This window comes from Pleurodeles waltl, chromosome 5 (assembly GCF_031143425.1).
Source record: "Pleurodeles waltl isolate 20211129_DDA chromosome 5, aPleWal1.hap1.20221129, whole genome shotgun sequence".
Classification (NCBI taxonomy): Eukaryota; Metazoa; Chordata; class Amphibia; order Caudata; family Salamandridae; genus Pleurodeles; species Pleurodeles waltl.
Window position 1 is genome coordinate 1,317,089,881 of NC_090444.1, and position 23,756 is coordinate 1,317,113,636.

Here is a 23,756-nt window from a genome sequence, read left to right on the forward strand (position 1 = left end):
CAGGCTCTGGTGACAATGATTACAATGGTGATAAATAAATTGCTAACAGAACATCATATTCTTTTGTCATACCTCTTTCCCCAGGAAGGATAAAAGTTTGCACAATATTAATTCTCATTAGCCTACAACTTTGCTCAAGTCTAATTATAAAATAATTTGTAAAGCCTTAGCAACAAGGCTCTCCAAATTGGCAATGAAGCTAAAATTGCTTCATAGTTGACTAACAATAGTATGCATTTTCTTTTTTTATTTTTTATAATTCAAGCCACAGATTACTTCTTCCACACAGCACATATTTCGACTGGCATAATGTTGGAATCTGACTATGTTCTGTGGGACGTTTTAACTACTATTTGAAATCCTATGTGTATTCTACCTATGATCACTAACTTAATAGCCAAATTATGTAGAAAAGCTACAGCAACTATCATGACTAATCACAGAGGAAAACTTAGCCCTGAAGAACAAAGTAGCATACTGAGTGAAGAAAAAGGATGGGGTAGGTTGGTTCTATGCCCACAAATCTTAAAAGGGATTGTGTGGCGATTAATTTTAAAAAACCCTGTGTTGTTAGGCACCTAATCCTTCTGCTGAGATATATGAAAAATAACCAGAATGGTACCCATGTAAACCAGTTTGGCTACTTCTACATACCTCAATTGGAGCCATTTAAATCTGCCACAAACCTTGTATCCACTCAAAGGATGGTGAATGGTTCTCAGACCAAATACAACATGGAGACAAGCACCCAGTTTGAGCCTTTAAATGTGCATTATGATTTTGATTTGACTCCACATCATCCAACAGTGCTCACAATCGAGGAAAGATAATCTTAGCAGATTTAAGCCAGAAGATTAAGGTGCAAGCCCCTAAAGTCACTCCTGAGCTACCTTAAGAAGATACAGCGCCTGTTAACTTGTCAATTTTGAACTCAATTTCATGAAATATAGCTGGCTCTACACTATCAATACAGACTGGCGTATGTTCATTAGTGACTGGCATTGTTTGTTGTTAAGAGACATGGATGAGCAATATACTTTACATTGAGGGTTTTTATCCCCTTTGCCAAGTGGCATACCATTCACAGCAAGCAGGGTTAAAAAGAAGGGTGGGTGTCTGGCTACATCTATCTCCACTATAAGTTCTGTGGTTTGTTCACAAGAATTCTGGAACTCACACTTGAGCTATTTTGTTAGCTCTGCTGGGCACTTTTTTTCAGTCAAAGAAAGGTTTATTTTGACCATTGGTCCCAACACACATCATATCCAATCATTTCAGCTTTTTGTGAAACCATTCACTTAATGACAGTACAAATGTATCCTTTAGTTAAAATAAACACCCAGATACCTTAAAATGTGCCATATAATATACCTCTTCTTCAGCTCATCACCATAATCCCAATATATTCCTATTACAACCTCATGAATACCTAAACATTACTAAGCCATATACACCTAAAAACCATTGTGACAGTGATCATAAACATTCCAATAGCACATGCTATATCCAAGAAGCACATTTCAGTTAAAAGTTCTGCAACTTGTACAATGATTCCGACTCCATATTTTAAACAAATTGGGCATAACATTTTCTGTGGAGTCAGTACCTTCAGACAATCCAATAAAATGTGCAGAGTATCGCATTTGGTGCCTAGACCGCATGTACAGTCCCCACCAGAATCAATCATAGAAACTTATCTTACTGTTAATATAACACAGATTGATTCCAATCTTTAAGTCTCAACAATTCACTTCTAAACCCACGATTCGGTAATTCACCCATATACGAAACGATGCTTCATTTTGCCATGACCCAAACATAAAATGGACTGATAATTTTCCTTTGAGATACTGTTGGTCATAATCCCTTGAATAGTTCCTTGCCCAGTACCCTGAGCTCACTCTTTGCAATGCCAATTTGTAAATTCTGCAGGCACAACTTGACTCTCATATCCCTACAGGCTTTTTCTAAATGTTCCTGACCCCATTTGCCCATTTCCATTCACTTTGCTGTATCTCGTTTTTACAACATTGGGAGACCTTTTGCCACTCCACAGTACTCAGGCGCTGTCAGAATCTTATTAATGCCTTACAAGCCAATATGTTCCATGATACCATATCAGTCGCAATCTTAAAAACATGGATCATAGAAGACCCGGGTAGGGACAACAGATTTTTTTAAACATTTCCCCTCTTCAACGTCCCATTCGCTTTTACTACTTATATATACCAGTTCAGCTCCATATTGGAATTGTGAAGGTATCATGGCCATACAGGCTTTCAGACATCAGGCCTGTCATCTCACCATAAATCTTTACTGAATTTTTTTAAACCACTTACGGAGGCAAGAGCCTTTACTCTCAATGATTTTAAATGGACATTCCATTTTAGGGACTTCTCGAACCAGACCCATTAATACTTGTAATTCCTCGACTGTTTCCTACTAAGTAGGACCCATATACCAACTAAACTTTGATGGGTTTTTTTTTTTTTACAAAGCTCAATACCTTTCCTTTGTTTTTTTTTTTAGAACTACTGTATCCGATAAACATGTTCAACTTTCTTTGAACACGTATCTCTGTCTGGTCTAAAAATATTAGATTGTCTGCAGACAGAATACATGCAATGTGTTTGCCATCTATTTTGTGAATAGCTCCCTTGGTGGGAAAGCGGCTAAAAATAAGGGAAAATTGGGGGGGGGGGGGGGGGGGGGGGGGGGGGGAGGGGCAAGACACACTGCCTCAATCCATTTTCAATCAGTATTTTCTGCTTCAAGGTCCCCTCAGTGTCCATAACAACCTGAACCCAATTATAACTGTGTAACTCCTGGATTATAGCTAGGAGGCTCTGGGGATTTCCCAAGTCAGCACCTCCCATAGACTATTTTGGTCCACCAAATCAAATGCTGCACAGAAGTCAAAGCAGCATAACAAACTTCCCCTTTGCTCCAACAACTTCTGCGTGATGGACCAGAAAGAGAAACAATGATCAATGGTGGAATGACCTTCCTTAAAGCTCCCTTGTTTTTAAAGGGGGTGGGGTGAAGCAGGCACAATATGATTACTTCAGACCATTCTTTAAGACTTTCCTGAATGATTTTTGCAAAAACTTTCTATCCCACTTCTAAAATTTCAATCTGAAATTTTTGGGGGCTTTATATCTCCTCATTTATGAATGGGTCCAATTACCGTCCCTCTCAAGATTCTTGGGTATCAGACCCGTATCAAATATACATGTGAACATTTGAGAGTAGAATTCAGCCAATCATTCACGCAGCGTCTTTATGACACCTGCTGGGAGATTATCAGATCAGCGGCCCTTGTCAGGGTTATGTTTGCTATGATAACGTTTGACATTGCTTACGGTAAAGTAAGATCTAATGTCCTCATCTATGCCCGACCAAGGAGTACCTCTCTTCACTACGGGTTCTTTCCTGTAAATTTCTCCCAAATAATAATCCCAGTCAGCTGCTGCCACCATGCAATTCAATGTCCCCTGTCAGTTTCTGGAGCCTTCCTGAACTAACCTCCAATTGTTTTTAATATTTTCTGTTTCTATTGCTGCCACTAGGTTTTCCCAGCATTTCTCTTTATATGTTCTTTTTCCCCTAATAAGCCTTTTATATATTTTCTTCTGAAGGTTATTGTACCTCTCTGGATCATACCTTAATTTAAGACTTTTCTTCTTTTCTCATCTGCGCCTTTGATTTCCAGCAGTCCTGATTAAACCACTCTTTTCCTTTAATATGATTTCTCAAATTCCTTATATTACCAGTTTTATTCCCTCTGATTTCAACCCTTAAACAATGGACAACATGGCTAGTTGTATTTTCATACCATCCTATATTATTAATAGGGACATTGCTTACTATTTGAATCTGCTGGATTCTGGACAGTTTTTCCATACACTCCTCTGTCGTTCTAGTAGTAACAACCCTTGAATACTCCATTTGCATAGGGATTACCTTATCTGTGTCTTTTCCCAGCCTCATACAAATTCAAGTTTTAAAGGGTAATGATCGCTTCCCTGAATTTGCACCACCTCAAAACTCTTAACTAATTCAAAGTTCCAAGCGTTCAAAAAATATAATCTATAGGTCAAGGTTACAGGCCTATCTTAAACGATCGATTAGCTGGGCGTTCAGCATCCATCCTTCCATTTAAGCAAACTAAGCCCTTCAAGTCCAGGTATTTTCCTCAAGACATATCTCGCACTGGCAGATCAGCGTTTGGAAAGCTAGCGACATTTATACAAGGCTAATAGCTCTTTTCACCATAAATTGACCCTTTGTGGTTAACATTTGTGATTAAAATCTCCCATAAGGTTGAGCAAGTCTTTATGATACAAATCACTCAAGGCCACTACATCTTCCTTAAACCTTCACAGTTCTAACCTAGACTGCTCGCCCCATCCCCCCTGGAAATATGTATTGCTTACTACCATACAATCATGGCTTGGGTCTGGGTCCAGAAGGTAAACTCTACAAGACACCAGCCCTTTGCATTTAACTTCAAAGGGTATCACCTTTTTTCCTATTTTAGTAGATACCAAAATTATTTGCCCTCCCCCCCCGATGGGCATCCATGTTGGCTTCTCTTAGCAAACCTATTTAGCTAAACATACCCATCAATCACAGGGGTTTCAACACACAGTCAAGTTTCTTAAAAACACATACATTATCATGAAGGTTGACTAATTTCTTCAAACTTCCCAATTTTGAGATTTTCCTATAGCCAATGATATTTCATGTTTATACCCATAGGCTGTGAGACGACCCAACATCCTAATCAACTCCACTTAGCCACCCATCATCCACGTACACTGGTGAAGAAAGGACCTTATATCTATTTTCAAGAATTAACCTTCCCTGTGTCCTGTTGTTTCAGAGTGAGCCACAGTAATTTAAAGATCTTCCTTACCCCCCCCCCCCCCCCCCCCCAAGTCCCTGGTCAGTCAGCCTGACTTGCCTTGGTCCTAATCCAGCCTGGTGCATTAAAAAGGGCTTGTCATAATTGTAATTGCCCCATCCAGGAATTTCTATCTCCGGGACTAACCTGATCCTTTCTTTTAGCATCTCATGCTCCACTTTTACAAGTGCAGACTTAACCAACCCAGAGTACGACTGGACTTTCGTAACTTCATTCCCTTTGCTATTTTTTATGAAACGCACTTGTCTGAGATTTTTCGTCCCTACTTCTTTCAGGCTGGCACTTTTAGAAAAGGAAGAAAGTACCTGGGACCAAATTAAAAGGTCGTATCTTCCACATTTTCTTCCCGCTCTTTCTATAATGAGAAGATTCGAAGTACAACCACAAATCATTCCCCTCTCCGCTTTTTATTTCTAGGGGATTTGCATTTTGCTCTCCTCTATTTCTACTTGCTGACTGTTTCATTTCCCCCCTTTTCCCATTTGGGCCCTGGGATATCCCTTGTCTTCGCCCTCCTGCCTGATTACCATTACTACCCTCTCTCTTACTTTGGGGATGCCGATTACTTTTCCTAGCTCTATTGTGAGGTTCCCTTCCTGGATCCTCACTTTCTTGGAGCTCTTGGGAACGGTTGCATCTATCTGGGGGTTCTTCTTTTGATTTTTTCCCCAGACCTTTATAATCCACATTTAAGCCTACATTCTTTTTCTTCTACTGTTTTTCATTTATCCTCGTTTCAGAACCTTACCGCGTTCTCCTCATACAGGGTATATATTGCCTATATCCAGCGAGTTCTCTTCGTTTCTTTAGAAGCATTGGGTATCTAGATACATATACACTTTGTAATCCCATCAACCGTTTTGTTTAAATTCTTCTACAGGCCTTACTATGGATAGCATTTGCTCCTTATTTGATGAAATTCAGCTACAAAAATAATCTATAACTGTTCCTTTTGAGCTTTTAAAATATCATTATGCATAACTGTTACCTCCAAAAGACCTTGCAGGGTTTTTTGTTATATCAGCATTATGTCAAGCAAAGAGGCCAATGGCGTTGCTGAAATTTTGAGATTTAAGATACAATTTTGCACCGATTCTTCGATTGCTATGACTCAAAATTGGTCTGCTTTCTTCTTCTGCTCCTCTTGCTCTCCCTATAGAATTACTGGACACCATGCTACAATGTTCCCCATCTATCTTGCCTCCCCCTCCACTTGTGGACCTCTGCCCCAAAGGGTTAAGAAGAGCTGAGGTGATGAAGACAGCCTTGGTTCCAGATAGAATTTTTTCTCAATTAATGTATCTTGGTGACTTCAGACGAGTAAACTTATGCCCAGTGATAATTGATCGATGTTTTCATCCTGTATTCATTTCCCTTCTCCACACAACTGAGATTCAGACAGAAGTTGTTTCCTTTTAAAGTGTTTATCCACAAAACTCTGAATTGATTTAATAGCTGACGCCTCCACTGTCTCACTTTGGGGGGGGGGGGGGCGGCTTTTATGAAGAGGTTGCTTCTTGGGGTCACCACACCTTGTTCTTATGATTTCTTCTCCAGGATTTTCTTCATTCACCTCCAAATTCCTATCTATCACCAGGCAACTACAAGAGCTTACCTCAACGTTCCTGCAGTAGCCGGATACTGTGCCATGAGCTGCTGCCTCCACCCCAGCAGTCACACCTGCTCCACTTTTTACTCTTTATGGCCCTTAACTGCTGTTGAAAACAGCTGGTGGCAAATTCCCACCTAGCTATTATAAATATCCAGACTGATTCTGGTGTGGAACTGGAATGATCCGACTTAGGTGACCACACGACTCAGTGTATCCTACCATACGACAGACTCACCGGAGTTCCCCGCAAGGGCTGACACAGTTACCCGCTCTGGCCTCCAGAGTTTATAGGAGATCCAGTGCCATCAACTGATTACTCAATATACATTTTTTTTTTATGTTGCTTTGAGATTGGGACTTTCAGATCAGTTAGACATGTAATTATTATAAATTGTGATGAGGAAGTTTATTTTTATCTGATTATGTATTTTTTCTAGAGAAAAGTTTCCTAATAAAAATATTTATTGACCTGCTCTTTAGACATCCCAGAACTCCAAGCTTTTAGTAAATCAAACACATCCTTAGGAGGTCTTACTGACATACGATATCACAACAAACATCTCTTTTGGAAATGTTCTTTTACAGAGTCCTTTTCTTAAATTATTTCAGAATCATTACAGTATAATTTCATTTTCTGTTTTTAAAGAGCCTAAGCCAACATGTGTTTCAGGGCCATCTGCTTTCTCAAGGCTGTAAATAAAGATAACACTCTTATGATCAAATTTAAAAACATAATTTGTAAATGCATTCTTCTAACAAACTCTGGAAAAAAATATATATATGAAATTGGACTGTAATGACAACATTTGAAGAAAGAACTGTGGAAAAGAATTATTCCAAAGAGACGTTTGTGTGAGAACGTGTCTGTAAGACCTCCTAATAGATTGTATGAACGCTAATAAGCCCCGTAGGAATGAGGACTGGAGAAAAAGGTGCAGGGCATAATTTTCTTACTTCTCCTAAGCAAATGCCAACTTAGTAAATCAATCACTGTATACAAAGTAGCACAAGCATTAAAAAGGAGTCCCTCAGGGAAGTCTCACAGCTCTGATAGTGTTCTGATAGATACCCTTAAAGATAAATCCCACTAAGGGCCCCTCTTATTTCAAACGTTTTGAGAGCAGCAGGCCCAATTTTAGACTCGTAGAACATTGCCAACATAATACCTATTTTTAAGAAAGGCAGGAACTTTCCCAGTTGCTATCGCTCTATCTTTTTACTGGACTCCACTACCAAGATTGCTGGGGCAGGTCTTCCTGGCAAGGATAGAAAGTTGGGCTAAATGACAATATATTTTATCGGAAGTACAAAATGGGGTTTGTTCAGGAATCTGCGCAGTCGAGCAGTGTTATAATTTTTACCTTATCACCGGGAAAAATTGTCAGTCAGGAGAGGGACCTTCAACTTACCATTCATGGACTTCTCCTATGCCTTTGACTTAGTAAATCGCTCTAAGATTTGGTTCTTGATGAAAAATATGGGGATGGAAAAGGAACTAGTTACCCTGGTAAAGCAACTACATTCCCCATCTCAAGCCGATTTCCCCATCTCAAGCTGAATTTTTCTTAATCATTTATTAGGACTAGCGGGCACCGTAACACAGAGAGCAAGTCTTATTATATGGGGGGAGTACCCAATTAGTTGAGGTTAAGACCTTCAATTCCCTGTGAACCACTTTTAATGCTGCATTAAATATGGCTTCACTCTCAATCTCCAGGCCACAACAATTTACTAGAGGAGCAGAGGCTGTTTTTCGGTTAACTCGCAGGTTAGATCACTAACCAGTGTGATAAATGCATCAGATCTATAAGAGTAAATGTTTGACAGTGGGGATTTACGTAGCAGGAATTTAGGAATATAGCAACTCAAACATACTCCAATGGCTTGGGAAAGGCTTTCTTTGTAGACTTCCATCAGTTCCTCAGAGTACGAAATTAAACGCCATGCTGAAGCAGGATTAACCCATATGGAGGATGTCATCAGTCTGGTCCCCTCGAAGTTATAGAACATTTCCTAGTGCAAACCTGAGGCACAATTGGCAAGGTTTACTGTTAAAGGACTGTCTAGCTCTCGATAATATGGAAGATTCTCTGGTTTGCATATGCAAGACGTTGTATACCCCAGGACTTTTCACAAAACTGACATGTTTACCCCCTAGTTGGAAAGAGAATGTTAAACACTTCTACTACAACCATTGCCTTAGGGTTTTGATGGCTAGAGCCCAATCCACAAAGACAGTGGAACATTACATTGCTGTGTCCACTTTCATAGGGATAGAACCTTACCCTATTCTAATTTCCAACAATACATTTGGGTACTATCTTAACTGTTTATGACTGAGAACTTTGCAGTTGTGTTTCATTTACAAGGAATTTGGCCTACAGATCTCCTCATATGTGCATGTGATAATATTTTAATTCAAAGCACCACACACTTTATATTCTGCCCCAGGAGCTGCTTTTTTGATCCCGAACTTCAGACAATACCAGACTTTTTTTTTTTTTTTTTTTAAATCATCATCACTTAGGATTGCTCTGCATCTCTTACCCTATAGTTAATGCATAAGAAGTGCTGTCAAGATTAGGAAGCGCTATGTAGCATTATGAGCTCAATATATATATTTTTTTAACAGTCCATTTATGCTTTAACAAAGACATTAGGTTCTTATTGTGCTCAGCTTTGCACCTTGCACCAAAACAATGTTTTATTCAAAACTTGCTTGATTTAGACAAAATTCTATTTGTAACCTGTACCGAATTATGGAGTGCTAGATAAATTATATTTTATCTTGCTGATCATTATATCTAGCACAATGGGATAGGGCTGCCCAATGGCCCCAATCCTATCTGCCTTTCTCATTGAACCACTGGCAGTTTATATACGTTTGAACCTTAGTATCGTATCCCTGTGCCCTTCATTAGCAAAATGTGAACTCTACCCAGACGACACGGTGGTACATTTAAGCACAAACAAAAATAATATTCAAGGGACATCGGACGTGATCCAGGAATTTATGGCAACCAGAGCTATAAAATAAAATCATCAGAAACATGACATTTTACTTCAATTGTTCAAGAGAAGAACCCCTGGATACAATTCAGTCTGGATACACTCTGCTGTAAAAAACATCTCAGCATCTGTGCAACTGAAAATCTTAAAGAACTTTATTTTCTGAATTACAGACTGCTGATAAAGTAAATAGATTACTCGAAAGAGGAGCCCGCTTCTGTTAATGATCATGGGACGAGTATTTCTGGTTAAGAGGATTATTTTACCTTGGTTTATATAGTTATTTATTTTAATCACAAGTCTACCAATAATACTTTATATATCACTTGTTCAGCAAAACAAATGTACATATTACTGGGATAAAAAGCATCCCAGGCTAGCAAGAAGTAATTTACGCCAACCGAACGGATCTGGTGCACGTGCATTACTTGATCTAGGACTCATTTTGCATCAGTCAATTACTGCTCTGGATAGCTCATATCTGAAATTGTGTATGTACAAATACACTACTGTAACAATAATTCTTAAAATCTCTATTCCATATATATCCCATACCCACTGGAAACTTAGGGCCTGATTTAGGTATTGGCGGAGGGAATACACTGACACAAATGTGACGGATATTCCGCCTGGCGTATTACGATCACCATAGGAAATAATGGGATCGTAATATGGCGGACAGGATAGCTGTCACGTTTGTGATGGATTATTTCCCTCCGCAAAGACCGAAATCGGGCACTTAGATAGAAAACTCTTTATTTACAAAAAAAGAGCAGTGGTTGACAACATTCCACAATTCCCATATCAATCTCTTTACAACACTGGGAGACTGAGCTCATACCGTCTTATTGTAATGCCTGTTTTTTTTAAAAAATATTGCAAATAAATAGCTTTTATCTAACAAGAGATGGAGTTGAACTAAAGTTGGAAAGCCCTGCAGTGGTACCAACATCAAGGCGTCGCACAAAAAGGCTGGTTCTGGATTGCATTATCACAGCTGAATAGTTCAATTAGTAATTTGCCATCGTCAAAATAGATTTTAAATCACTACAGGAAAAAGGAATGCTGTCTTTTGGTATTTGAACTTAATGACTACCCTACAAGGCAAGGAACAGAGAAAAATTCGCTATTAAATGGAGAAAAAGAACAGGCATCTTAATGGAAAAACTGGCGAAAAATTCCAATACTATTAAGTCAATTTTTACTGAGTGCACTTCTATAGCAAATAGCTAATATATTAACCCCATTCTTTTATACAAAATATGAGTAAAAACCTTGGCTATCCTCTGGGAGACTGGCTTCATATGCTTTAGTTGTGCCCAATTCAGTATGTATAATGGCAAACAATATTTTGCACCTTGAGCCATTTCATCCCAATCCACTTTAACTCTGAGTCGTATTTTAATTGCTGGCCTGTACTACCAAGACAGCTGCCCAATGTAAGGGTTAGATATGCCAAGTCTTTACCACAATGCTGATACCAATGTCAGTAATAACTAAAAAGTGGAAACAACCCCTAAGACATCTAGATCTGAAGAATGGGTATCCAAGATAAAATGAAAGAATTTACATGCCAGGAATACATTTTATCAAACCAGGGATTTTTGGGACTATTTCTGAAAATTAATGGTTATCAAATGAGTTAATTATATATCTCAAGTACCTGTTCAGCTGTATATCTGTGTACTTATACATCGTAATTTAGTTTATGTTCACATGTTCAACTCTATTGAATTGAAAGCATATTATGATATCCCAAATAAAAAAGGGCTTTCACAGTGTAATAATAACCCACCTTAAATGCCTGCTGGTTTTAACATATGCTTCTCACAATAAAAGTATGCGCTTGTATGTTTAAGATATTTCTATGGATCAAACCTAGGCAAAAAGGTGGCAGAGCGCTGTACAAAGTAAAAGGAAAGCTTTAAGTCAGTGAGTGGAAGTCAAGGAAGCTAATTTGTGGACTCAGACTGGCATACTGCCTTTCTTCTAGCTTTTAATAATGAACACTTCAGGTCTACATCCTCTCACTTAACCTTTCCCAAATACTAAGTAGGCATTTAACCATCACCATTGGGTTGTATCACTATGAAAAAACGAAGTCCTACTGTATTAAGCCTAACCTTTCCATGAAAGCAATTATACATCCAGTCATAAAATTACAAATATGCACAAAATAACACTTTGCAAAACATAAACCCCTCCTATGGTGGCCTAACATGAATTCTCTCAGTGTAAAGCTCCTACCCCAATGGTTTATCAGAGTCACTAACATCAAAATTCTTCTCTAATAAAGTAAACACTGAGATGCCATATAAAGCACCTGTGTACAGGCTTTGCCACAGTGTAATAGCAACCCAACTGTAATAATATGTTCTCACTCTTTAACACTCCTGTTCTATTTTGTTGTGTATTTGTTCTATGACTGCGTCAGTGCTTTGTAAGGTTCTAGAGCCAGCTCTTGACAGTTGGTCACTGGCTTGGGACTTGACAGGGTGCTGCCTGCCGTCGTGGATCTTTATTTTGAATAAAGTGACTACACCGTTTTTCTTGGATTATATTTGGATTCTTTTATTACTAATTAACCTGGAGCCTTCAGTCTTTCCTACATTTTTGGTACCAGGAGTGGGGTAACATCTATTCTGTGATCCACCGACCGCCTGCACTGCGTATTGCAGTTTGAAGAATTCTCCGCCATACCTTGTTTGAAGATTGACCTACGCCCTGCGCTCTGTCTACATACTTTTTGGGCGAAGAGTGTATTTTTTGAGAAGTAAGGAGAGATCGGGAAGCGCTCAAGCATTTGGCTGATTAATTTTGAAGGCTCGAGCGCGAGTTCATCTCAGCGCGTGTACGTGCGTGTGTCTTGATGTTGCCTAGCGACGCTGTTTACCGGCTTGAGGATGCGTTCATTCTGGCGCGCGTGTGTCGTATGTTGCCTAGCAACGAACAACGCTGTTCCCCGGCCTGAGAACACGTTGTCAGACATTGTTTGCTATCCCAAAGCAACGTCGTTTCCGGCACTGTGGATGCGCAGATGTTGCCTTCTTTGATCAAAGCAACTTTGTTTCCTGGCAAAGAAAAAAAAAAAACTCTAACTTCGGCCTGGCAACATTTTTTACAACTTTCTGGCTTGTTTTGTAACACGGGCATATTTCATTGCAGCACTGTGTATGTTCTCCAGGTTCTTCAAGAGCAAGTGAACTGTTTGTGTGGAAGAGGTTATTATTGCAGGACGAGGTGGTAAAGATATTATATATATATATATATATATATATATATATATATATATATATACACTCTCTGATATGGCTTCGAATCAGCTAGTCATGCAACCACCTCCTTTCTTGCAAAAGGCTGGTAAACCCGAAATTAGATGGAACGAATGGGTGAGAATTTTTTTTAACTATTTGTCAGCGATAGACGCCATTGGATTCTCACCATCTAGGAAGTTAGCGCTTCTATTTAATCATCTGGGAATTGCTGGTCAGCGCATATTTGACAATTTGCCTACTCTTCAACCTCCTTCTGGTGACAATGTGATGTGGGATGTTTACATCGAAGGAAAGGAGAGGATCAAAAAACATTTCTCTGATGACTCAAATGTTCTACTGGAGAGATTCAACTTTGCTATGTGCAGGCAATCTGCATATGAATCTGTAGACTCATTTTTAGCTAATTTGCGTGTACTTGCAGCAAAATGTGATTTTGGCAATATTGTTGATATGTAAATTAGGGATCAATTTGTATTCTATTGCTATTCGAAGAAAATTCAAGAACGCCTACTTGCTTGTCGCAACCCATCCTTGGATGAAGTTGTGGATTTAGCTAAGGCGATTGAGAGATCAATTGTTTCATCCAAAGTTGTGTGTGGGCAGAATGTGGGGTGTGGACGTAATGATCATTTGAATGTGAATCAAGTGGGAGATGAAACAACTGTAAGTTTTGTTAGAGAGAGCAACTAAACAGAAGAAAATACCACCCCAGTACGGTAGAGTTTGCTTCCGTTGTGGTTCTCATAATCTCTTGGGGAACAATCCTATTTGTCCTGCCTTGGGAAAAAAATGTTTGAAGTGTCACAAAATTGGCCATTTCCAAGCTGTTTGCAAACAAACAAATTCCTACTCGAATTCTGGGTCCAAAATGAGAATCAGTAATGTGTACACTGAGAATGCGGAGGAGGAAGCTTATTGTGCTAACAGACTATCTAATCTTGTTCTTACTGTGGATCTTCCTATTCAGTGCATAAGGGGTGTGGGTGAACATATTAAAGGTCCTATATGTGATGCAAAAGTAGATTCTAGGGTGTTACCTCTAATGGCTGACTCTGGTGCTCCCATCACTATTCTAGCAGACAAAACATTTTTTCAGTTATGGCCTGACACTAAGAAATTAGAAGAAGCTGATATTGCACCCAAAGCATTCGGAGATCAAGATATTGATTTGTTGAGTTTTTTCTACGCTGAATTAGAAGTGATGGGAAGGTCTACGTTTACTAAAATCTACGTGGCTGTGAAGGGGAGGAACATATTAGGCTGGAAGGACTTAGCACGTCTAGGCATTATTCTGTGCCCAGGGCAGGAGAATCCTATTAAGTTAGGAGAGAGGCCATTCATAGATGAAAGTGAGTCTGTGTTGCAAATCGTTCCTAATAACATTGTTCCAGAACATTATATTCGTAAGTTTCCCAACATTTTTGTTGACAGAATTGGGAATGTCAAAGGCTTTGAGCACACTATCAAACTTAAGGATGGTGCTGTTCCTGTCTCTCATAAAGTAAGACCAGTTCCGCTGTCTATCAGAGACCAACTTGGTAAGTTACTTAAAAAGTTAGTGACAGACAATATTATTTCTCCCACAAATGCCTCTGAGTGGGTTTCTCCGATTGTAGTTACTAAGAAAAGAAATGGAGATCTTAGGTTATGTGTAGACCTGAGATCTCTCAAAAATATTTTAGTGGATTGTCACCCCTTACCCCATATACAAGAACTAATTACCACAGTGGGAAATTCAAAGTTCTTCTCGACCATTGACTTACATTCGGCGTATCATCAAATTCCTCTTAGTAATGATTCCCAAGATCTAACCACTTTTGTGACTCCATTTGGTGCTTTTAAATTCCTCAGATTACCTTTTGGTCTTGCCTCAGCGGCGAGTGTCTTTCAAAAAATGATGGACACATTGTTTGGACACATTAAAGGGGTGTGTGCATTCCAAGATGACATTCTAATTCACACAGCAACTATAGAAGAACATGAACATACTCTAAATGAAGTCTTTGGCATACTTCAAAATTATGGTTTGACTATTAAAACTGAAAAATGCAACTTTTTAGTTAGAAGTGTTGACTACCTTGGGCATTCTACAGGGAGTGCAGAATTATTAGGCAAATGAGTATTTTGACCACATCATCCTCTTTATGCATGTTGTCTTACTCCAAGCTGTATAGGCTCGAAAGCCTACTACCAATTAAGCATATTAGGTGATGTGCATCTCTGTAATAAGAAGGGGTGTGGTCTAATGACATCAACACCCTATATCAGGTGTGCATAATTATTAGGCAACTTCCTTTCCTTTGGCAAAATGGGTCAAAAGAAGGACTTGACAGGCTCAGAAAAGTAAAAAATAGTGAGATATCTTGCAGAGGGATGCAGCACTCTTAAAATTGCAAAGCTTCTGAAGCATGATCATCGAACAATCAAGCGTTTCATTCAAAATAGTCAACAGGGTCGCAAGAAGCGTGTGGAAAAACCAAGGCGCAAAATAACTGCCCATGAACTGAGAAAAGTCAAGCGTGCAGCTGCCACAATGCCACTTGCCACCAGTTTGGCCATATTTCAGAGCTGCAACATCACTGGAGTGCCCAAAAGCACAAGGTGTGCAATACTCAGAGACATGGCCAAGGTAAGAAAGGCTGAAAGACGACCACCACTGAACAAGACACACAAGCTGAAACGTCAAGACTGGGCCAAGAAATATCTCAAGACTGATTTTCTAAGGTTTTATGGACTGATGAAATGAGAGTGAGTCTTGATGGGCCAGATGGATGGGCCCGTGGCTGGATTGGTAAAGGGCAGAGAGTTCCAGTCCGACTCAGACGCCAGCAAGGTGGAGGTGGAGTACTGGTTTGGGCTGGTATCATCAAAGATGAGCTTGTGGGGCCTTTTCGGGTTGAGGATGGAGTCAAGCTCAACTCCCAGTCCTACTGCCAGTTCCTGGAAGACACCTTCTTCAAGCAGTGGTACAGGAAGAAGTCTGCATCCTTCAAGAAAAACATGATTTTCATGCAGGACAATGCTCCATCACACGCGTCCAACTACTCCACAGCGTGGCTGGCAAGAAAGGGTATAAAAGAAGGAAATCTAATGACATGGCCTCCTTGTTCACCTAATCTGAACCCCATTGAGAACCTGTGGTCCATCATCAAATGTGAGATTTACAAGGAGGGAAAACAGTACACCTCTCTGAACAGTGTCTGGGAGGCTCTGGTTGCTGCTGCACGCAATGTTGATGGTGAACAGATCAAAACACTGACAGAATCCATGGATGGCAGGCTTTTGAGTGTCCTTGCAAAGAAAGGTGGCTATATTGGTCACTGATTTGTTTTTGTTTTGTTTTTGAATGTCAGAAATGTATATTTGTGAATGTTGAGATGTTATATTGGTTTCACTGGTAATGAAAAATAATTGAAATGGGTATATATTTTTTTTTGTTAAGTTGCCTAATAATTATGCACAGTGATAGTCACCTGCACACACAGATATCCCCCTAACATAGCTAAAACTAAAAACAAACTAAAAACTACTTCCAAAAATATTCAGTTTTGATATTAATGAGTTTTTTGGGTTCATTGAGAACATGGTTGTTGTTCAATAATAAAATTAATCCTCAAAAATACAACTTGCCTAATAATTCTGCACTCCCTGTATATCTGCTGAGGACATCAAACCTAAGATGTGTAATCTGGAAACTATTATGAAAGCCCCTTATCCGTCTAACAAGAGAGTACAGATACTGAATCTGCAATTAAATTTTTATCCAATTTGTTTGATTTGGAAGGTGCCACATCAGTGATAGTGACTGATAATGGTGTACATTTCACTTCTAAGAAAATGGCAGATTTTTTTAGGAAAGTTCAATATCAAACATCTGCAGGTTGCTTTGCACAGTCCTGCCTCGAATGGTTTGGTGGAGAGAGCCAATAGAATTTTGAAGGAAGGTATTCAGACAGCTATAGTTAGTAATTGCAATGTTAGAGATTTCCTCAAAGAAAAAATTTGGGCCTATCTAAATACACCTCACTCTACCACTGGGGTTTCACCTTTTTGTCTCCTCAGAGGTAGAGAGTCAAAATCCAAGCTTTTACATACTTGGTTAGCTAATTCGCTCATGGATGATTTTAATAAGTCTAATGTAGCCATAAGTGATGTAAGGAATCGGGTATTGGAGAAACAATTGATGCAAAAGATAAATTATGATAAAAGACATAAAGCCAAGGACAGGGAGATAAACGTCCTTGATTGGGTTCTGATAAGAAAACCTCAGAGTTGCAAAAGGGGAATCGAAATATTCTCTACCAGTGCAGGTATTGAAAGTGACAAAAGCCTCTGTTTTGTTGGAGGGCAAGGGGTGGTGGAACCGTAACAGTGTTATTCCCATCACTAACAGACAGGCACAGATATTCAAAGAAGTATATTTGAATAGGAGTGATGATATTGATGATATTGTTTCCAACGGTTTGATGTATCATGATGTTCCTGCATCTTCTCCTACAAGTGGAGGTACTCCTATGTGTTTCAGAGATTTTGATGATGGACTACAAAATGAAGTAGTGGACGTTACAAGAACAGAAACTTGTATGTTGCCTAATGAAATGACCTCACGGGGTACCAACACAAAAAATTCAAATTTTGGTAATTCATCTGTGCTGAAGTATAGTCGTAGCAATAGAGCAATCAAAATGCCGTCCAGGTTTGATGATTATATAATTGACTAATGTTAAAGTTGGTTTGTTTTGTTTTATTTTGTTTGTTTTGTTAAAGGGGGAAGATGATGTAATAATATGTTCTCTCCCTTTAACACTCCTGTTCTATTTTGTTGTGTATTTGTTCTATGACTGCGTCAGTGCTTTGTAAGGTTCTAGAGCCAGCTCTTGACAGTTGGTCACTGGCTTGGGACTTGACAGGGTGCTGCCTGCCATTGTGGATCTTTATATTGAATAAAGTGACTACACCGTTTTTCTTGGATTATATTCGGATTCTTTTATTACTAATTAACCAGGAGCATTCAGTCTTTCCTACACTAACCTTACAGGACTACTGACATTAACAGATGTTAAAGTATACAAAAAGTGATGGATGGAGGGACTGAAATAATCTCAGCCACTGGTTGTTACTGGGGCCGCATCTCAGTTCATCAATATTTTGCACACCATGCCATCTCAGTTTAGACCAAACTATATGCAAATCAGTCTTGACCCTGCTCCACTAGGAACAGTCCAGCTCGAACTAACAAGCCAGAGTCCTCCCTGAACTCGGGCCACATCCTGTTACTTTGCACACTAGATATGGGTCCTATGCACAATGCGTCACTGGAACCAAGCTATACCCGGCTGATGAGCCCATAACAATGGTGAAACCAGTCCTTGGTTGTTTGTGTGCTGATTCAGGGAGGACATGACTTGGCAGTTCGAGCTGCCACCATGCTCGCCCACTTAGTCTCTGAGTGCCCATGCTTTTTTAATGCAGTTAAAAAGCTGCTTGTAAATGAAGTCAGCCTTGGCATGCAACAAATAAACAGAGTTGAAATTCCATGCCATCTTCATTTACAAATCTTTGCAGAGGTATTCGAGCTTCCAGGGAATAAAGCCAAGGATCCGAAGGGGTGGAGGGGGGAACCTCACAATTTCAAGACCTATGCTAAAACAAAGTTATGTCTGCTATGATGAGAATAAGCTTTCCAGCTAGGTGTAAAGTGTAACAGAACCTCTCTTCCAGTGGAGGCACACAACTTATGTGCAATCAAATGCTGGATTTAAGAGAATACATATGTAGGATTGCCCAAAGCCCCTCTCTGGTAGTGCTTCTTAAAGCACTTTTTCTCTTGACACAAATGCATCAACACCTGTTGATCTAAAAAGCACAATGTTGCCAACCACATCATTCGTACTTTTAACAGGAAGGTGCTTCCTAGTAGGATTGTGCACATGGAATGGGTGTAGAAATCCTCTTCACAATAGGAAATTAGCTTATAATTGATGCAAAGAAAATGTACCCATTTGCTTTGAGCTGCTGGAATCTGAAAACATGGCTTCGAATTTACTGCCTCTACTCCAGAATTGCAATGTTCATGTGTATGTTTCCCTTTCCATAAATGGTTTAATGTATAAGTATTAGCAACCAAAATAAAAAAGTATTTCAACATTCTCGACCTCTTAAGGGGGTTACAATCTGACCATTGTATACAATCCAAATTAATACGCCAATAATATCCAAAAGCAAGTTTAAAAACACATACAATAATCATCTCTTCCCTCGAACACGGAGCAGAGCTTTTTTCACTTCAAATGTCTGCAGCCAAACGCCTATGGAAATATCAGTCGCAAAATAATGGAAATTCTTTTTTAGATTTACAGAAAGAGGCCAACTGCCTTTTTCTGTACACAATTTTCCTATCAATAACGAAAGTGATGGCGAACAGCAAAGCCTCAACCTTTCTATTGTTCAGCTGGCAAATTAATTCTGATCACAGGTGCCCAATAAATCAGTTGTATAAAGCACAGCCATACATGCCACGTTGAGTCTCCCAACCTAGAATGTTTTGGGGTTTTTGGATATTACTTTTGGCTTGAAAGGTCGGAAGCATTTATTCAATGTCTAACATACAGGCTAACTGAACTGTTGTACAAGTATGCAAAGAAGGTTAGATTGTAGGTTCTCTCTATAAAACCTCTGCATTTCACGGGAGGATCACATTAGGACTTGAAAGGCAATATAAGAAAAACAGCACAGCATTCAAAAAGACTTCAGAATAAAACAAAAACTCAGCACACAACAAAAATTAAAGCATTCAGAAATGTAGCCATGGACCTCAAATTGCGAGTTCGTTATGCAAAACAATTCCCACCAACCCTAGAGTAGGGCCAACTAGATCTAGTTGTTATTAAAGGCTTGCTATACGGTTATAATTAGATACAAAAAATAGACAACCTCTGAGACCAAACACGCCGCCCTCAGAAACTCTTAACTGATAAATGAATTGTACAGGTCAACCAAGCTACGTATTAAACATTCTAGTTTTATGTTTAGTGCACAATATATACAGTTCTCCTCTGGAAAGCATATTTGAAAGTATTTTAAAATGTGCTACCTTGACAAGTACTCGTGCTAACAGTTTGCATTTCTGAATAGGGATACGCTTCAACACACGAATAAATCTCAACCAAGAATGAGAGCAAACAGAATATGTTTTTCGCACTGTGTTACAGAACACTAATTCCTTCTATCCTGTCGCTGTCCATGGTCAATGTCTTTTTGGAAGAAGAGTGGCAATAATCATTTTGGATAGGGATTTGGTTCGTGCGTGTATGGGATCATTGACAGGTGTCATAATGGAAAAATGTCCAGAGTTAAACATTAATTATTTTTGCAAATATCTCATGTCAACCACTTGACTGACGTTCTCGGAGTAGCAGAAAGACTCTTCTTAAAGGACCGTCAAGAAGAAGGGTCATAATGCCTTCCAGAAGACACCGCATTTTGCTTGCAACTCTTGTCAGCAAAAGACAGCACGTAAAAAAAAAAAAAAAAAAAAAAAAAGGAATGACGTAAAAAGAATAATAAAGGGTCTTCCAGCATCAGAATAAATGGCATACATCGCATTACAAATTCGCTACACCCATACCAAAATAACAATTCAAGATGTACACACTATCGGCATTAACACACTGGTTCATGCAAGGGCCAAAACATACAATGTACTCACCCATTAGAGAAGAGAACATTAAAAGAGCAGTAAACTCTAAGGAACCTGTGCTTAAAGTATATGCGACACCCTGTGCTTCGCTAGTACCATTTTGAATTCCGTGGAGTTTCAGAAGAAACTACAGTATGTGAACTGGGGCAGTCTATGTTAGTATGAAAAATGTGACGATCGTAACGATATGTGGTAATGAGAAATTTGTGCTATTAAAGTTACTAATTGCTATGCTAATGGAACAGGGCGCAGAAAACGACCATTGACTTCAAACTCATCGTGTTTAATCGCTTAAAGATATATATCCACTTACGAGCTAGTGAGACGTTGACAGCGTCAGGTCAGGTGACAACCAGCATGGAGTATCTAAAAAACGAAAACAAACCCTTTCCTTTGGGTTTGCAGATGAATCTATTAAAAGGATGGGATTTTACCACACACTTATCAGCTTCATATACACCTAAAACGTATGACAGGACGCAACTAAGTAACAGCACTTCCACAACACACTGGCTGGAACTTTCAAAATAGCATGAAAGGTTAATCACAGTGCAATGTCCATTCGATAGAACTTCTAGGAATTAGCGTTGCTGCCGTAATCACCAACAAACTACAGAAAAGTAAGTGAACAAGTCGCAGCTGTACGTCAAATGCATATGAAGCTAAGCAAGAAACAGAAGGCACACAAAAGCAGCTTAACACAGAAAAATAAGTACGTCGTTTGTGTTTGAACACCACAGCTTAAATTAATGCATATTGCTAAGGCACTAGCCGACAAGATGTCAACGGGACACCCTCTCAAAACTAAATGAGCGTACATAAGAGGCAAGTAACGTAGTAATGAGTTTTTCCTTAACAGGCCCAGTGTCCCCTCCAAAAATAGACAAGTTAAACAGTCGTGATCACTAGAATACTACTGCAACATCAAAGACAGGCCAGGTACGATTGCAACCTATAGAGAAAAGAAAAAGTCTGCTGCTACCGGCTCTGTGAAGGCCAGGGACGAGTAAATGCACTTAAAAGACCCATTTCCAAGGGGCAACACTTCAGCCGACAAGCCTGTGTGAGGGGCGGGGCTGTCCAAGAAGGGTCGCCGAGGCAACCTCTGCAGAAGGCAGCCCTTCATCCAGTGTGCAACACCACACAGGCGGCCTGAAGCCCGACCGAAGAAGGACTGGACACACACCCTCTCCATTTCCATGACAGGTTCCCAGGGGCGAGCACAAAAACTGCGTGAGGGGCTAACCACGCCATTGAAAGGACGCTGAGGCCACTGCCCGTTCCTTCCCACCTCCAGGGTGACAGACACAAAAGACCAAGACACTGTGTGCTTCACCTGACAGAAGCGCTGGCAGTACTCGCTGGCCGCTTTATCTGCAGGCTGCTCGCTCCGCCGCAGCGCCTCTTCTAGCGCTCTCAACCGCTCACCGAGCCCCGGCGGCTCCCCGGGGCGGCCGCCGCCACTCTCCTGCTCGGCCTCCTCGTCCGCCATCTTCACACCGCGCTCCGTCGCGTACGCACTCTCCGGCGGGTCACGTGCGAGGACAATGCCACGTCCGGGGGGAGGGGGGCACTCGGGCACCGGGGAAGGAGTGAGGCGAGACGGATCACGTGACGCTCAGCGGCGGAGAGCAGAACTTGGCGCGCGGGGGGGGGGGGAAAGGCGGTTTAGAACGGCCTGAGACTGGCACAAGGCCCGCCCCCTACAGAAAAGACTGCTGTGTCACGTGACCAAAAGACGCCTGGGTACATTTCAGCTGTTTCCGAAGGGTCACTAGCGGGTCTCGCTGTCAGAAAAGCTTCAAGGGCTACCCCATTGCACAGAAGGTGACACTTCATGGCAGCATATGTAGAAATTTGCAAAAGTCTCCCTTTGTCATCTTTAAATGTCCCAGGAATGATGGACTGTGCTTTTTCTCATTCCCGCGAGTTAACGAATAGTTATAATACTATACCCAGGTCTGCCTATGTAGGACTTTAAGTCGTATGAGAACAAATCTAGATCACGCTGCAGAGTAGTTGGGTTTTGCTCATGAGCAGAGTCCCGATCTGCTCTGGAGCCACTAGCAACACGTCTAGCAAATGATAGCTCCAGAACCATTCATCACAATAGAGATTCCATGTGATGTAAACAGAATTAAAGACACAGAAACTTAACCAGTCGAAATAAAGAAATGCGTAGCCAGCTACTCCAAACTACGCCACACACAGAACATTAGACCCCTTTCCTAAAATGCAAAACTTAAAAAAAAAAATCATAATCCATTAATCCTACAGACAATTTGACTTCACGAGTAGTGTGTGCGCTACATCGCCGAAATGGAACACTGAAGTTATCGGAGACAGAATCCAACAGAAGCCTGAACCCTTACATGTCAAGGGTATCATGTCAGAAAGGACTCCACGACTCTGTTATTAGCAGAACCCAATAAGGGTCATAAAACCATAGTATCCTTATCCTCAAATGAATGTTTTAACCTGTACCCAGACAACTGCTAATAAATACGTAGGGTACCCCTGGCACCCACAGCTCAGATCTCAACTGGCCTGGAAGAAGGATTGAAGAAGGACTGCCCTGCTGCACCAAGTTACCAGCAAAGAGGCTACACTGATGTGGACTGCACCTGCTACACCAGATGGCTAGTAAAAGAGGGGGACTATGCCTGCCGTGTCCTGATCAAGGAGAAGACATCTCCAGAACTCAGTCAAAGCAAAGCGACTCCAAGAGTCAGCCGACCGAGGAGTCCCTGCAGGAAGGCCCAAGTCGATCCTGTATTACAGCCCCAGAATCTTTAAGTATCCTATATCCTCAGCATCAGGACCACTTCCATAGGAATCCCTTGAACAGGATCAAGTGACTTGAACTGCTGAAAGACTGCTGCTTCTGAGGAGTTAAAAGTTTTTGAGGGCCTTGCTGGCCCCCTTGACTAGCTCCCTATCAGAGTTGGACACCCCAAGTAACCTGACCACATTACGACTTGCCCAACTTTTTGCTCAAAAAGTTTCTAAGTGTCAAATTCATTGAACTTGCCAATTCTTTTTCACAATTGAGTGAAATACTGTTATTTACTATACCTTGTAAATTCATTTCGTCTGAACCCTTCGGTGAATCTTTTTAGTTGCAGTGTCTAAAAATACGTTCTATTTTCATAAATTGGTGTCAGATTTCTTTGGTGTTCTGTTGATTACTTCTGTTGTTTTGTGTTTTTTATATGATTTACACTTGTTCCTTTC

At 40.3% G+C, this 23,756-nt stretch overlaps 1 protein-coding gene across 1 annotated transcript in view; it reads right to left on the reverse strand.

Moving 5' to 3' along the window:
• The window catches only part of ZNF292 (zinc finger protein 292), a 219,832-nt gene extending 197,657 nt beyond the window's left edge, over window positions 1–22,175 (reverse strand). Inside the window, exon 1 of the mRNA XM_069235570.1 lies at window positions 21,859–22,175. Coding sequence (XP_069091671.1) covers window positions 21,859–22,014 — 156 coding nt within the window. The 5' untranslated portion in view covers window positions 22,015–22,175. The remainder of the gene's footprint in view (window positions 1–21,858) is intronic.
• Window positions 22,176–23,756: the final 1,581 nt, after the last annotated feature.